The sequence below is a fragment of the Lontra canadensis genome, unplaced genomic scaffold (genome assembly GCF_010015895.1).
Source record: "Lontra canadensis isolate GAN:19392208 unplaced genomic scaffold, GSC_riverotter_1.0 scaffold18, whole genome shotgun sequence".
In the NCBI taxonomy this organism is placed as follows: Eukaryota; Metazoa; Chordata; class Mammalia; order Carnivora; family Mustelidae; genus Lontra; species Lontra canadensis.
This window is the reverse complement of record NW_022631012.1, coordinates 17,919,289-17,937,353: the sequence shown is the minus strand read 5'-3', so window position 1 is coordinate 17,937,353 and position 18,065 is coordinate 17,919,289. Positions and strand designations below refer to the sequence as shown.

General features: G+C 37.1%; 1 protein-coding gene across 2 annotated transcripts in view; it reads right to left on the bottom strand.

Moving 5' to 3' along the window:
• Positions 1–18,065, bottom strand: part of DNAH7 (dynein axonemal heavy chain 7) — a 275,773-nt gene that overhangs the window by 76,247 nt on the left and 181,461 nt on the right. For both annotated transcript variants that reach the window (XM_032860188.1, XM_032860189.1), the window contains 2 exons: positions 15,549–15,712; positions 1,458–1,612 (listed from right to left, as the gene is read on the bottom strand). In XM_032860188.1, coding sequence (XP_032716079.1) covers positions 1,458–1,612; positions 15,549–15,712 — 319 coding nt within the window. The remainder of the gene's footprint in view (positions 1–1,457; positions 1,613–15,548; positions 15,713–18,065) is intronic.

Sequence of the window (18,065 nt, the reverse complement as noted above, 5' to 3'; positions counted from 1 at the left end):
GAAATTTGACTAAATGAAATCAAGTAATTTTAATTAAAGTATTTAAGGTACCAATTCTTTCAAGATATTTTCCCTATTTCTCTGAGTTCTCGTAAACATCTGTGCCTTTTTTGTTGTGCTAATATAATTAAATATAATACGAATATAACTAAAAGAGACTATGCACACACCACATAGTAAATCTCCAACTAAGAAACAACATACATTGAATTTTTCAGACACTACCAGAAGTACCCAAACCACAGTAACTCATTTCCTCCTCACACTATCTGGTCAAAGTACCAAATGGGGAAACTGAGTCTCAGATCACTGAACTACACAAAGAGTAACAGAGGCAGGTACTCTAATTCCAGAGCTAGCACACCTACCCGTAAGAGCACAGTGGTTCTAACAAGGGTTAGTGACATATGCCCACTTCCTATGTTTATTACAGTTAGCTATACTACTATACTATGCATATTGTCTATACATACCACACATACTGTCTGATACTATTAAACAAGAAAGATATTTGAGAGTAGAGCTCTTTGCTCTTTCTTGTGACACCTCTGTCACCATACTCTAACACCAGTTGGATGAATGAAATACCATTTGCATGTGTGTCTCCCTGTCCGTATACACAAACACAGACTTTGTAGGTAGATTTAGTTTTTTCATTCCATGTGAATCCTAACAAACCTAAAATTTATAATATTTTAAAGATTAGCCCATTATTAATAAGCAAAAATAAAATGTCTGTAAGACTACCTGCCTGATATGTTTGTTATCATTCTTCCAAGCAGTATTAGTTCTAATGGCAACTGGGATTTACTCAACTCATCCTAAGGGTAAATACGTTGTCGTTTCATAATGTCCACATGTATTTATTTGGTCAAGTAAATAGCCAAAATTTGACAGATAACATAGATTTAAAATGTGAGAACCCCAATTTACTCAAATCATAAATATCTTGACAAATGTGCATATGCATGGAGCTTTACTGAAAAATCCTGTCATGTTTCTCATCTCTCCATTGTGGCAGAGAAGAGCCGTGCGAAATGTGTATTCACTTTTCTGCCACTTTGGTAGGACAATCGAAGGAAGAATAAACACACAACTGGACAAATGTTGTGTTAAAATACCTCTGGCATATCAAGTGGTCCTTTTAATTGCAGTAGTGGAGTTATAGCAAGCACTAAGAATGGCAAAGCACAGACAAAAATGAAAACAATTACATTAGAGGATGCATCGCAAATGAATCTTGGGGCAAAGAAAACAGCCTAACCCACGAGAACAAAAATCTCTCAAGTTCCTGGATAATTATCAATAAGTAATGAAAGACATAACAAAGTCATTATTTACTGAAGATGAGTCTGACACAAATATCTTTTTAAAAAAGAAAAAAACCTACATCCTTTTGGGTTAATTGTGCCCTCTCCAGGCATTTCCTAACACACACTTATTATTCACATACTTACCAGGGGTACCAAACTGGATGCAATTTTCCAGAGTCCTGACATAGTCAGGATCATTTAATTTAACCACGTGAAGACTATTGGTTTTTTCCATGTTTTTGATCCATTTGTTAGCCTGACCTTGAGGATCTATCATCAGTGGCCACCTTCTTGCATTCCTGGAAGACGGAAGAAAGACAGTGCTGACCAAGTTGTGATTTGTCTCCAGGTTACCTAGCCATGCACACATCATTTTCTCATAGTTTATGCTTTACAGTAATATTTTACTTTTTAACTTATTGTGAGAAACTGTGATCTTACAGCGGAGACATTTAGATTGGGCAAGCTATTAAAATGACATCTCTAAAAAATTCACCTGGCAAACACAAGTTTCTTTTACTCCTTTTGGAAAATTACCATTCTCTAAAGGTTAAATTACATTTTTGGAAAACAAAAAACAAAAAACAAAACTTGCCACACTTGCTAGAATGAAATTAATTAACCATCATGAATACTGCAAATCGGGAAACTCTAGCTCTTCCCCAGGCCCCACCCTTCATTAATTACTCCTGTGACCCTGAGCAAGTCACCTCCATGTCTTGGCTTCGATCTGCTATCATTTGTACACGAGGGAAAGGAGAAAGGATTGAGACATCATCTCTCTCTTTGAAATCTTGACCATTAAAGATATAATGGTTCTTAAAAAAAAAAGATGAGGAGCTAGATTTTAATCATCTAACCTTCCTGGACCCTAAAGTTTCAACACAACTGTTGATCTGGGACTTGTTTCAAACACTTGTATATTTAATGTCATATTTGTAGCTTACTACATATTTGTGAGCTTCCTACAGACAGAAATATGTTCTCTCGAAGTCAGTTTTTGCACTCTGGGTGAGCTCATTCTTCCTGTTCTATTCTCACCTCCCCCTTTTATGATAAGAATAAGAACAGTAAACCCTGAGCCAGCCAGGTTTTCTTCCGAGGTGTTGTGGGGTCAAACAGAGTTAACCAAGATCTGCCATTGCCAAATGGTATCCAACCGTCTAGCTCTCTGCCCTGTATGAAATGGAATCAGTATTAAGATTACTGTTCTTTCTCTTGGAAGTTTTAGTAAACTTTACAAGCCATAATTTTGGCCACATTCCTACAGATACTGTCATACTCTTTAAGAGTGAGCACAGAAAAAGTACACAGATTGTTAGAAGAGTGAAAGGAGAAAATAAAAAGTGATTGGGGCAAAAATAAAACAAAACAATGTGGGGCTAAAAATTTATTTATTTGTTTGATTTCATCTCATTATAGTATGAATTTAGAATTTTATTGGGTAATCTGTCCCAAATAGAAGTAATCATGCCTTTTAGCATTTAAGTTATAACCTGGCATAAAACATGTACCTTTATTATAAAGAAGATAGTCTAGTCCTCCAGTATTAGCATTACATGATATAACAGTCAGCTTGAAATGGAATGATTCCCTCTTATTTCCGTTGCTTCTACAATTTTTAACCATAATACCCATGTTCACACTGTTCCTCTGTACAAAATGCACTTCTTCCTCATCCTTTCATGTTCAAGTCCTACTCATGTTTCAAGGTCAGCTCAAATGGTATGCAATACAGAAAGTACCACAGACTGTCTTAACAGAATTTTTTCCCCACAGTTCCAGAGGCTGGAAGCCCAAGATCCAGGTGCCGGCGGGTTGGGTTTCTCTAGAGACCTTTCTCCCTGTCTTGCAGAAAACACAGCTCTCTTGCTGCATCCTCACATGGGTCCTCCCCCTGTGTAGGCATTCCTGGTATCTCTGATTAAAAGGACACCAGTCCTATTGAATTAGGGATCCACCCTTATGACCTCACGTATCCTTAATTACCTCCTTAAATGCCCTGCCTCCAAATAGTCACACTGCGGATAATATTGTCAACATATGAATGAGGGGTGGACAATTCAGTCCCTACAATAATGTTAATTATATTTAGTAAGAAATGAGACCAAAAGAGTAGTGTAATATCTGAAGTGTAATCAACTAATAAAAAGAGAACCATATCCATAAGGGAGTGAGAAGGAAAATTAGAAAGAAATAAAACTTATAAATATGTAAGTTCCATTCTGTCACATTTTAGCAGTATTTTTAAGTTGGGAGGATTATGGTGTTAGCATTTATGCTTCCCTTAAGAAACTGAATGACTCACTCTTCCTTCTGTTGCTTCCACAATTTTTAACCACAATACCCGTATTGACGCTGTTCCTTTGTCCAAAATACACTTCTCATTCTTTCACATTCAAGTCCTACTCATGTTTCAGGGTCAGCTTCAATGTTATGCAATACACAAAGCCCATCTCGGTCTCTTTTCTCTCTAACCTCTTTAGCGGTTCATCTGTATTACATTTGTGATACTCTGATACAGTGGTCATATTCTATCATGGCAATTTTATAATTTGCTAATGGCATCACTCATCTGAACTGGTTATTCTTTGAGGGAAAGGTCCACAGTGATTCTTTATCCTTTTTCCCTAGATCAAATAAGTGTGATAATCTTCTGGAAGATAAACAATAAAAAGCATCTGGCAAACACATAGGTTAACGGATTCTAAAAACAGGTATTTTCCAAGCAGTCATCCCTGCATGGGGAATACCAGGCCAAAGTACACCATCTCAAATTTAGAGGAAAGAATTCTGGTGCAGACCAACCTGGTCTAAGTCCGTCATAACATTTCTCTTCCACTAATTATAAGGAAAAGTTCCAGAAAAAATACCAAATTTTACTTACAGATTCTAAAAAGCAAATAGTAAACAGTAAATGGGAAGGAAGTTAAAACTTGAGCAATGGGGGCACCTGGGTGGCTCCGTGGGTTGGGGCCTCTGCCTTTGGCTCAGGTCGTGATCCCAGGGTCCTGGGATTGAGCCCTGCATCAGGCTCTACACTCAGCAGGGAGCCTGCTTCCCCCTCTCTCTGCCTGCCTCTCTGCCTACTTGTGATGTCTCTCTGTCAAATAAATAAATAAAATTAAAAAACAAACAAACAAACAAACAAAAAACACCTTGAGCAATGACCAGTAAGGGGGTAGTCAGTTTCTTGTGTGTTTGTCATCATTGTTTTTTTTTTTTTCCTTTCTATCTTCTGGCTTTGGTCAAAGAACAGGCCTAATGGGGGTTCTGGGCAGCAGGTACAGGTAGCAAAAATTCAAACTGGAGGAAAGAAATCATGTGTGAGCCAGAGAGTGGGGAGTGGGGGCAGGGGAATCTCTTTTTTCTTCTGCCCATGTGTCCAGGTCCACCCCAGCAGCAGAACTGTAATCCCACGGAGCATCATGAAGCAGCCTGGGTAGTGCAGGCACTTACTGTATCGAGAGAAGACCAGTCTCTCTGGGTAACCATCGCCCCTGTCACCTGCTTCTCGTGGGACCGAGAATCGTGACATCAGTGTAGGATTTTGACCTTCCTGGGTTCAAAAGCAGCTGTAGTATTTATCAGGTGTCCCGGGCCTTGTCGTTAAACTCTTGTTTGTCGAGTGCACTGACTGTGAAACCTAACCTTTTTGTTGTTGTTGGCAAGCCACAGGTTTGTTATGCAAAGGCTGATTAATGAAATTTAAGAAAAAGGTTCTTTTTTCAATAAATGGTTTATTTTAGGGAAAAAAAAAAAAAAGGGCCCTGTGCCATGCCTGGTGTTTAAGGCTGTCTTAGTCTGCTCAGGCTGTTACAACAAATGACCACAGACTGTGTCGCTTAAATAAAAGACATTTTTCACAGTTCTGGAGGCTGAGAAGCCCAGGAATCAAGGTCCTAGCACATCCAGTGGTTGCTGAGGGCCCCCTTCTGGCTTGTAGATGGAACCTTCTTGCTGCCTCCTCACATGGCAAAGAGCAGAGCGATCACCCCTCTGTGTCTCCTAAGGGCATTAATCCCATTCAAGACTCCACCCTCATGTCCCCAATAACCTCCCAAGGCTGTACCTCCAAATGCCATCACTATGGTGACTTAGGCCTCAACATATCAATCTGATAGACACAAAGATTAAGTCGAAAGCAGGGGGAACCCCAGAATTTTCTTTTTTCCCTCTTGCCACTTTGCCCCAAGTATGGACATATGTTGTGTGAAAGAGTGGGACACTGAAATTCTGAGGAAATGTCATTATATTTGACAGGAAAATATAGAGAAATGGGTCCCTGGGATATGGAAAGTAAGGGAGAAATTCTGGAGGAGACAGACCCAAAGAAAGGATCCCCTAATTCAGACACAAGTTCTGAGCTCACGGCCAAACACATCCGGAGAAGCATAGCAGACACTTCGGGCTACAATATAAACCCAAGTCCCAGACTAACTCCTGAGCAACGCATGCAGAGAAGAGTATCTAGACAGCATAGCAAAAGCTTTTAATTATGACCTGACACTGGAAACATCATCCCCAGAAGGAAAGCAACTGAACCTAACCAAGTTGATTGACTACTAAAACAAAAATCAGTTTTATCAGGGAGATTTTAATAGGAACCAGAATTTCATTTTCAAAAGGTCCAGGACAATCCAAAATTACACGACATACAAAGAGCCAGAATATGACGAATTCTCAAAGAAAAAGCAAAATGCTGGAATTACCAGAAAAAAACTTGAAAGCAGTTATTATAAACAACCTCCACAAGGTAAAGGTGAACATTAAAAAAAAATAAATAAGTGGACGAGGTGCCTGGGTGGCTCAGTTGGTTAGGCACCAGACTCTTGATTTCTGCTCAGGACATGACCTTATGGGCCGCGAGACTAAGTCCCATGGCGGGCTCCGTGCTGAGTGGGGCGTATACTTGAGATTCTTTCTCCTTCTCTCTCTGCCTCTCCCCCAGATTGAGGGTTTTCTCTAAATAAATAAAATCTTTAAAAATAAATAAATAAATGGAAAGAGAGATGTGTTCAGCAGAGAAACAGAAAAAAAAAAAAATAAAAAGAACCAAAAGGAAATTTTAGAACTGAAAAATATCTGAAATAAGAATTCCATCATAAGGATTCAATAGCAGGAAGAAGATGACAGGAAAGTCAGTGATCTAAGACAGATGCGTACAAATAATCCAAACGGAACACTTAGAGAGAGAAAAACCAGTTAAAACAAATAGAGCCTCCAAGACCTGTGAGAAAATACTAAGAGGCTTAATATTCATGTGATGGGGTCCCAGGAGAGGAGAAAAAGATTAATACAGAAAATATTTGAAAAAATAATGACTAAAATTTTCTCAGGTTCAGTAAAACACATAGATTTACAGTTTCACAAAGCTGAGAAATCCTCAAAAACGAGAAACTAAGAAGCAAAAACAAAAATAAAACACACAAAAATGCACACACACCCAGATACACTGTAATCAAACTGCTAAAAACCGAAGATTTGAAAGAATATTTTTGAAAGCTGCCAGAGAAAAGTGATATATTACAGATAGAGGATAATTATTCAAATGACTGCAGATTTCACCTCAGAAATCATAGAGCCAGAGCACACTAGAATATTCTCAGTAGAATGAAAAAAAACTGTCAACACAGAACTCTATATCCACCAAAAATATCCCTCAAGAATAAAGGCAAAATAAAGATATTCTCAAGATCAAGGAAACTAAGAAAATTCTTTGCCAGCAGATTTACTCTAAAAAATTCTAAAGTTCTTCACTCTGAAGAGAAACGATACCACAATAAATTTTAGAAAGAAAAAAAAGAGCAATGAAATGGCAACTATAATAGACTATTTTTCTCCTCTTATTTTTAAAATATGTATAAATATTAAGACAAAAAACATTAAGTTGGGGGGAGCTTCAAAGCACACAGACATAATACATATGACTACTGTAACATATCAGGGGAGGGTAAAGGAGGCCTACATGGTTGCAAGCCTTCTACATTTTAATTGAAGTGGTAAAATATTATCTCTAAGTAGACAGAAAAATTTGTACTAAAAAAATAATGCAAAGCATTATAATGAAAATGGAATGTTAAGGATTGTGGATTATTCAAATAATCCCAATAGAATGAGAAACAGAGCAACAAAAATCAGAGGTAAAAACAGAAAAGAAAAATAATAAAATGGTAGATCTAAATTCAATTATACCAACCACATAAAGTATAAAGTTGTCTAAACATACTAATTAATGGAGAGATTATCAGAAAAAAATAAGCTCTTACTGTACGCTGTCTACAAGATACAGATACTTACTTTAAGATTTTTATTTATTTATTTACAGACAGAGATCACAAGTAGGTACAGAGGCAGGCAGAGAGAGAGGGGGAAGCAGGCTCCCCACCAAGCAGAGAGCCTGATATGGGGCTCGATCCCAGGACCCCGAGATCATGGCCTGAGCTGGAGGCAGAGGCTTTAACCCACTGAGCCACCCAGGTGTCCCCAGATACTCACTTTAAATACAGTAATATATTTATATTAAATAAAATCATGGTAAAAGATACACCATGCAAACACCAATCAAAAGAAAGCTGAATTGTGCATAGACTTCAGAAGAAGAAAAATTATCAGGGATAAGGAGAGATATTATGTAATAATAAAAGGGTTAATTTATCCTGAAAACATAATAATCCCTATGCATCTGACAACACAGCTCCAAAACACATGAGGCCAAAACTAACAGAACTGAAGGGACAATAAGTAGACAGCAAATTAACAAGGATATGGAAGATGTGAACAGTACTATGGCACAACCCAATTCAATTGGCATTTAAAGAATCCTCTAATAATCCATTAATAGCAAAATACATATTTTTTCAAGTATACATGGAGCATTCACAAAGACAGACCATATTGGTACCATAACACAAACTTCAACAAATTTAAAACAACTGGAATCATACAATGTCTATTCTCTGAACGTAATGAAATTGTTAGAAATTAAAAATTAGCAGAAGATACCTTAAAATCTCAAATGTTTGGAAACTAGTATGTTTTTTAAAGACCTATAAAGAGGAAGGCTCATGAGAAATTAGGACATATTTTAAAGGCAATGAAAATATAACATATCAGATGTGTGCTATGCAGCTAAAGCAGTGCTTTGTTCGAAATATACAGTGGTAAACACATAGATTAAAAAACAAGAAAAGTCTAAAATCACTAACTTAAGCTTTCACCTCAGGAAACCACAGAAAGAAGAGTAGTTTAGGCCAAAAACAAGCAAAAGAAAAGAACAAAAGAAAAAAAAAGAAAAAGAAAAGTAAAGCAGAAGTCAATAAAATGGAAATCCAAAAAGATGGAGAAAAACCAATGAAATGAAAGCTTTATTCTTAGATAGGATCTGGAAAAATTATCAAACTATAGCTTGACTGGTCAAGAAAAGCAAAGAAAATGCTAATTACTGATATCAGGAATGATAGAGAAGATTATCATTACAGACCCTGCAGAGATTAAAAGGATGGTGAGGGAATACTACAAACAACTCTATGCTCATAAATTTGACAACTTAGTTGAAAGGGACCCATTTTTTTGAAAGATAGAAACTACCAAAACTCACTTAATAATAGATAATTTGAATTTTCCTTAACTATTAAGATAACTTCAACTCTTTTAAAATTGAAATCATGGATAACATCTCCCAGCAAAGAGAGTTCCAGGCACAAATAGTTTCTTTGGTTATTTCTGCAAAACATTTAAGGACCTTAGGAGATAATTCTATATAATCTCTTCCAGAAAATAGAATGGGAGAAAACACTTTCCACTTTGTTTTATGAGGCCACCATTACCTTGATAATGAAAATGTATAGACATTAAAATAAAAGAAACCACATAGCAATATCCCTCATGAACAGAAAAATCTTCAACCAGTATCAGCAAATTGAATCAGAAATATATAAAAGGAGAATAGATGAAGACCAGGTAGGGTTTATCCTGGAAAAGCAAGGCTAGTCAAACGTCAAAAAAATAAATCAGTACAGTTCACCATATTAACAAACTAAACTTAAAAAATATATCTCAGTAGACACAGAACAAGCACGTAACAAAATTTAATATGCATTAAAGATTAAAACCCCTAGCAAACTAGCAACAGAGGGAAATTCCTTTACCTGATAAAAAGGATGTACAAAAAAATCCTACAGCTGATAAAGTAGGTCATAATGAAAGGCTAATTCATTTCCCCTAAGATTAGGAAAAGGCAACAGTGTGCAATTTCATCTTCCCTGTCCAACATTATATTAGCCAGTGTAAATTATATTTATATAACAAGTATTCTTACACTTGCCAAAAAAAAGTACTTGACAGTACAATATGCCAAGAAAAAGAAACAAAAGGCATAATATTAGGAAATAAGAAATGAAACTGACTCGATTTGCAGAGTACATCTCTGTACAAAATCCTAATGAATCTATGTAAAAGATGCTAGAACTAATAAATGAGTTTATCAAGGTCATAATTTATATGGTCAATGTTCAAAAATCAATTGTTTTTCTAATACTAGCAATGAACAACTGAATAAACTTTTTTAGAGTACCATTTACAATAGCTCACAAAAATTAAAAACTACTGCATATAAATCTAACAATGAAATACTGATGAAAGAAATCAAAGGAGAGCTATGATAAAAAGTTTCTGTACATTGAAAGAAATGATCAACAAAACTAACAGGCAGCCTACAGAATGGAAGAAGATACTGCAAATGACATATCAGATAAAGGGTTAAGATCCAAAATATTTAAAAAACTTATTAAACTCAACACCCAAAAAACAAGTAATCCAGTTCAGAAACAGCCAGAAGACATGAATAGACATTTTCCAAAGAAGACACCCAGATGGCCAACAGACACATGAAAAGATGCTCAACATCACTCACCAAATCAAAACCACGATGAGATATCACCTTACACATATCAGAATGGCTAAAATTAACACAAGAAACAACAGAAGTTGACAAGAATGCCAAGAAAGGGGAACCCCCTTGCACTGTTGGTAAGAATGCAAACTGGTACAGCCACTGTGGAAAACAGTATGGAGGTTCCTCAAAAAGTTAAAAGTAGAACTACATGATAATCAGCAATTTCACTATTAAGCATTTACTTAAAGGATACAAAAATACAGATTCAAAGAGATGCATGCACCCTGATGTTTATAGCAGCATTATCAACAATAGCCAAACTATGGAAAGATCCCAAATGTCCATCAACTGATGAATGGATAAAAAGATGGTGTGTATACACACACACACACACGCACACACAATGGAATACTATTCAGCCATCAAAAAGAATGAAATCTTGCTATTTGCAATGATGTGGATGGGGCTAGAGTGTACTATGCTAAGTGAAATAAGACAGAGAATGACAATATATATGTGGAATTTAAGAAACAAAATAGATGAACATATGGGAAGGGAGAAAAAAAAGAGAGAGGGAAACAAACCACGAGAGGCTCCTAACGATAGAGAAAAAACTGAAGGTTTCTGCAAGGGAGGTGGGCAGGGGATGGGCTAAATGGGTGATGGGGATTAGGGAGGGCACTTGTGATGAGCACTGGATGTTATATGTAAATAATGAATGACTAATCTATACTCCTGAAGCCAGTATTGCACTATAGGTTAACTAGAATGAAACAAATATTTGAAAAAATTGAAAAAATTCAAAAAGAGGGATATATTGTGTTTATAGAAGACTTATTGTCAATTTTTCTCAAATTGATGTATAAATCAATGCAGTTTCAATCAAAATCCCAGCAAGGATCTTTTGTAGATGTTTAAAAACTGATTCCAAAATTCATAATGAGAGGTTAAAAATTAGACATAACGATTTTGAAAAAGAAAGCAAAGTTTGAAGACATATAATCTAACTTCAAGACCTAATATAAATCTATACTAATCAAGGCAGTGTGGTTTTTGCATCAAGACAGACAAATAGATCAACAGAACAGAATAGATAATCCAGAACCAGACCTCCATATATGTGCACAACGGACTTTCAACAAAGATGTAAAAACAATTCAACGGAAAAAGGGTAATGTTTTCAAACATGTTCTGCTGGAACAAGATATAGTTCTCTATCTATCTATCTATCTATCTCTATTTGTTATTATCTATCTCTGATCTGTATATTTGCACACACAAAGATGCTGTTCCATACCCAGTTAACAATTACATGAAACTTATTTTCCCCCAACAACACCCGTAATATAACATATCTTTTTGATTCAAAAGCAGGACAATGTCGTGACTTCAGTTTTTTTTTTCTTTTAAAGCAAATTTTGCTTTAAAAAAAAAAGATTTATTTATTTTTGAAAGAGAGAACATGGACTGGGAGGGGGTGTGGAGGAGGGAGAGGAAGAGGGAAAGAATCCAGTAGACTATGCTGTGAGCACGGAGCCCAGGGCGGGCCTGGATCCCACCACCTGTGAGATCACACACGACCTAAGCTGAAACCAAGAGTCAAACACTCGACTGACTGCGCTGCCCAGGGACCCCTTAAAGCAAATTTTGTTTTTAAAGATTAGGGCATCTCTAGAATAACATATCAAATGAATAAAATCTCAAAGGAGATAGTCCTCAGGGTAGGTAGAGAAGAATCTACTGGGGTTTTTTAATAACAATTATTGTGGAGAGCTATATGCAAACACACATCGGTTTAAACAGGATCACATTTTGGATGAATATAAATCCTGAATTTGAAAGAAACATGCACCATATTAACTATTTACTTCCTCTCCACTGCTTTGCCTTACGTGTTTTACAAGACAACACCTTTCTTCAATCTTCTTACTTCCTCCGCCCAACATTCTTGAATGTAGAAATGCTTTAAAATCAGTGGTTCCCAAATAAAGACTGAATTTTTACAGACTCAGCATTCCAAGTTTTAATACTGTTTGTTCTTTTGTGGTTTATCTATGGAGGATTATTATTTTGTGCTCTTTGGGGCTTTTGCAAAATACAGACTTATAATAGTGATAACACATGTTCACGATAGTCTGCCTGGAAGGACACAGAATTTAGGTATATAACAGATGCATCTCAAAGAATTTTGCTATCTTCCTTTTTAGATACACTCATAAAAATAGACAAAAACAGACAGCAAAGGGTGGGTACTCCTCTCAGTTATTACTCTACTGAAATAAAACTAATTTATCCGACTCCTATAGAAATGAATACTAAAAGACATTTTTAAAAAGCAGAGTTATATCAGATAGATAGGTCCGATTTATTTACCAAGCAGTTAAACAATCTTAATACCATTTCACTATGAAGTGTTCAGATACAATCCAATTACATTTAATGTTATCACTAGCCCTTGAAATTCTGATTAGCCAAGGACTTTCAGGTGTCAATAGCTTCAAAAGTTAATTATATTCCAACTTATCTAAGTTTTATAGATTCTTCCCATTTCCCTAAATAATCAACTCTTCAGTCTGCTGAGATAGTACATAAAAAGCACTTAGCACAGGATTAGGTCTCTAGAAAGTGCTCAGTATTAGGTATTATCATTATCAAGCAAGTATCTCTGGGGACTGGAAGAACTCAGCAGGCAAGTAAATAAGATACTTATCTGATACTTCAAAATAATCACCTTCAACCTATTTACCGAAACCTCTCAGTATAAGATTACCAACAGAGATTGACAAAATAAGCCAAGAATGAAAAATGTTATTATTTCTTTTGTAGTAAAGTTGCTACCATAACATTCAGCTAATATTTTCAACATTTTTATAAACAAATAGCAAAAATGTAAGGGTGCTGGCTCATTAACACCATTTTTTACCTCTTTCTCTCCTGAATTGTGAGTTTGTTATCTCAAGAAATAATCACAGAAAGGTTTGGAATCATAAACACAGAAATATTCATCAATGTCCTATTATTATTAAAATACAACTGGACCCAAAAGAAAGAGTACAATTATTTGCTGAAAAAGAAGAAGGTATTTGGCCTCCAATGAATATAATGGTTGTGGCTATCCTGCCAGGTGGAAAAAAACGTAAATAAACTACCAATCGAAACAGTAAAGACAGAACTACCCTAATGCAGGACATGATCAGTTACATTCACAAGTGCTTGGAAAAACCTAAGTACTTTTTCCGAAAGAGGAAAAAACAGCAATAGCAAAAACAGAAAAAAATCTGACTGTTCTTCAGGCTGAAGTTAAGTGGTACAGCTGGGCGAAGTAAAAGTGGGCTTCGGAACTTCCAGAAACCTCCCATACATGTCAATGTCTAATTGTATTCTCACATTAAACATCAACACAAACTATCTGTGTACCACCTACTGGTTCAATAATTTAAAAAACAGGCTGTTATCCTGTACTTGTTAAAAGGTACTGTTAAAGGTCTGTTTTAGTGGCCAACTAATGCACATATTTATCATTTATCTTGATTCAGTCATTTCTCTTCTGGATAGATTTAGATTGTGAGAGCAGAGGACCAAGTGCTTAATTTTCATTCCCCAAAGAAAAGTTTTGTAGTCTTTTCTCCAAATCAATCAAATAATTACATTTAAGTTTGGCTCCTGAAAAAGTTCATCTAAGTATGATTCATTTGGTTAAAAATATGAGAACCATGTGACATGGCTTTTCTTTTTTGCCTTAATTACTAGAAAGCTTTAAACTTAATTCAGGGTGCAAATGTAAGGATGAGCTTGTCTGAAATACCGAGAAGTAACTACTTCTTTAATTTCCCTTAGGTGATCTCATCAGATTTTTACTTTATATTCAAATTGCACTCACCTCAAATCCTTGTGGAACAATCCAGTAAGTAAATGCTAAAGAAGCCCATAAATGTGCACATATATATCAGGTATATGTCATATATTTGTACATCAGGATCGCTCATCGAGCAGTAAAGAAACATTTTCATCAGAGTTTTAATTTGTAGAACAATTTTCATAAATACTACATACAAAAAAATTTAGGAATAAGCAGTCTTCACATGTTAATTCTATTTTGAAAATTCACATGCATCTGTCATTTGTACATTCAATTAATTGTACATTCAATTAATTGTACATTCAATGAAGTACTCTGACATCAATTACTTTTTCAGTGGTAGACTAACAACGAATTAAAATAGTTATGTAACACAGAACTGAATATTTCTACTGACGGTTTACCTGTGCTATTTCTAATCTGCTAAAACCTCCAGGAAGGCTGGCCAGTGATGGAAGGCCCATGGTAACCTGACAAATCATGACTGTCTTCATACTGGGGCAGGTTAAAGTCCTTGGTTTCTGGGAGATAAGACCTTTAGGAAGGTGAGACTGGATGAGCCTGCAGTATTGGCCCCTCCAAATTTCCATGGGATTTGTCTACTAGACAGGACATTCCAGGAATAGCCTGCACTACATCTTGGGGGCACCTGGGTGGCTCAGTGGGTTAAGCCTCTGCCTTCAGCTCAGGTCATGGTCTCGGGGTCCTGGGATCAAGCCCCATATCAGGTTCTCTGCTCGGTGGGGAGCCTGCTTCCCCCTCTCTCTCCGTCTACCTCTCTGCCTACTTGTGATCTCTCTCTCTGTGTCAAATAAATAAATAAAATCATAGAAAGTCCCAATCAGCCCAGGACCAGAAATGTATCCATATCATTGCAGTTGGTCCCACACAGAGCAGGGATTAAGAATTTGGTATACACTTGAACCCATCACCACCAACAACCCACTGCTGTACCTTTCACTAACCTGAAATAACAAAAACCCTGTAATTTTATGGGATAAATATTGGACTTCATTTACTCATGGTAGGGCTTTGTTCCATTTGCCAAAAGCTGATTAAAAACTAAGCAAAAGTTGGGGTGCCTGGGTGGCTCAGTGGGTGAAAGCCCAGGGTCCTGGGATCGAGCCCCGCATTGGGCTCTCTGCTCAGCAGGGACCCTGCTTCCCCACCCCCCCCACCCCCGCCTGCCTCTCTGCCTACTTGTGATCTCTGTCTGTCAGATAAACAAATAAAAGTTTAAAAAAAAAAATTAAGCAAAAGTCATTAGGGTTTTTGGTTGTTTACTACAGTCTCCAATATGCAATCATTCTAACATTACTGGGAGAAGTGATTATTCATATTTAATTTAGTTAATTAATGATGTAAGCAAAAATTTTTCACTACTATAAAAGTTTTCTAGCTATAATTGTTAAAAAGATGCACAGATAAATAAATCTACTGATTAATAGAGATCTCTTGAGAGAAAAGTAGTTTTCCTTACATTATGATGATCCCGTTATCAATGGAAAATGAGTCGGAAGGTAAACCAGCAATGTTCCAGGTTCGAATTGTCACTGCTTCTCCCAGAATACCCATAAGAGAATAATCATCAGAGCAGGGAATATCTTTGCTTTTGCACAAGTTTGTCCACTCCTTGATTTGGTTCTTTAAGACATGCACAGAGAGATATGAAAATGAGGCTGGAAATCACCAAATGAATACTTTGTTAACTTCTCAATTACACTTTATTCCTTGAGTGAACAAACCAGTGTTGAAACTGCACATTAAAACAATTTATCAGATTTTTTCAAATTATAATTCAGAAGGTCCATTGTGCATTCCAGTGAAAATGAACTATGTCCAATGTTAATTTTAGATACATAACTGAATAGTGAAGTCGAGGTCAGAATTTTGTATCCGAAAAAAAGAATTGCCAATTTTTATTCTAAAGCAGCACTTGACAAAGTACTTGGAGATCATCATTATTCTATACATTTTCTTTAAAGTACAAATATCTGGCAAGTCTTAACAGAGCATTATGGAATAAAATAAATCTACTTTGAACTGGTAGGGGACAAAGGGACCACGGCAGGACTATGAGGCACCAACAAGGATCAGGACATATACTGGAGTTTGGGGCACAGTGTGCTAGGCTGCTTGGGAATCAAAAAGGGACTTCCAGTCCAGGTTCACACTTAGGAAGTCAGAAGTCAAGGTCCAGTTTGGGGTCACATATCAGGGAGTTCAGAAACAGTAAAAGACACGACCAGAGGAGATAGAGGCGAGGAAGAGATATGGGAAGAGGACAGAGACACACAAGGTGTTGGGACCCACCAAATTCTGTGGGCATGGAGTGGTGCTGGCCGAGAAGGCATGGTGGGTACCACCATCTGCCTTGGGCTCCTGCTGAGCTCCCCCCACCAAAATCCCTTTAGGTTTGCCCATGAAAGGCCACGACAGGTTAGGGACAGTTCACGACTTTCAGGACCTTGATCAGTCAGTTGTTTTGTAGAATGTCCCACAGTCGCATCTCTATGATGTTCCCCCATGATTCAACTCAGGTTATGCACCTTCAGCAGGAATAGCATAGAAATGATACCATGTTCTGCTCGTTGCATCCCCTCAGTCGTACGATTTCCAACTGTTCATTTACTGATGACTCTGATTTTTATCACTTGATTAAGGGGTTGTCTGCTGGGCTTCTGTCTTTTAATTGTATGATCTCAGGTATAATTAAAGCTTCTTTGGATGGTGGGATGCAACACAAGACACTCAGATGAAGAGCAGACCTTCTTGGTAGTTGTACTGCCACATGAGAGAAAGCTGCACCGAGACACAGGGTAGCAGCACATGGTGGAATGGTAGCAGGCGCTTCTGTGGGCAAGCAGAACACAGGAGGGCTGGCTAGGCTGCGCGGGCTTCCTGGGGAGGAGGTAGTTTGAGGAATTCCACAGGTGCGGCAGAGAAGGGGCTGCCCCCGGGCATTAGATATCTAAGGACCTCTGGAAGTTGAGTGCCTGTTATCACCTGGAGTATTGGAGCCTGAGAAGGAAACGGTTGGGGTGAGGGCTGAACCAAGATGAATTCAGAGTTTTAAGCCAGGATTCAAAACTGAATGAAGGCAGTGCTTGTCAAATACTGTACTACACCTTCTGCACTGCCCTTGCCCCCTTTCTGGCTGTAACGAAGAGGCATTTTGTGGGGAGATACTTGTAACTGTAAGGATCTAGTTTTGTCAGGCACTCATTTTTAAAATGTATTAATTTATGTCACTATAGACTTATCTTTTTCTATTTTCTAGTCTCTTAAAAATATAATGGTCATATAACATGAGAGCAGTCACAACATCATGATCCACTCTTTGTGTATATTGTGAACTCATCATAGTAAGTCTAGTCAACATCCATCACCAAAGTTACAAAAACTTGTTTGTTATGATAACTTTTAAGATCTCAGTAAGATCTTTTAAGATCTCAAAGGTACAATACAATATTATTATTATTATTGTTTTTTGAAAGATTTTATTTATTTATTTGACAGACAGAGATCACAAGTAGGCAGAGAGGCAGTCAGAGAGAGAGGGGGAACCAGGCTCTCTGCTGAGCAGAGAGCCTGATGCAAGGCTCTATCCCAGGACCCTGAGATCATGACCTGAGCCGAAGGCAGCGGCTTAACCCACTGAGTCATCCAGGTGCCCCATAATACAATATTATTAACTACAGTCACCATGCTGTACATTACATCCCGGGACTGACTTTATACCTAGAAATCTGTACCTTTTGAACCCCTTCATGCATTTTGCTCACATTTTTTATTCAATGAGTTGTAATATGTTGCTATCATTATTTATTGCTGATTTGGCCAGTAGAAGTATCTTCAAGCTCAATTTTATGTCCTTTTAATATGTCCCTATCATTTTGGGGCCACTTCCTTACTCTTGCTTTAAAAAATAATTATTCTCTAATCAAGTCCTGGCTAACTGAAGGATAATCTTCCTGTTTTAAATTTAGCTGATAAA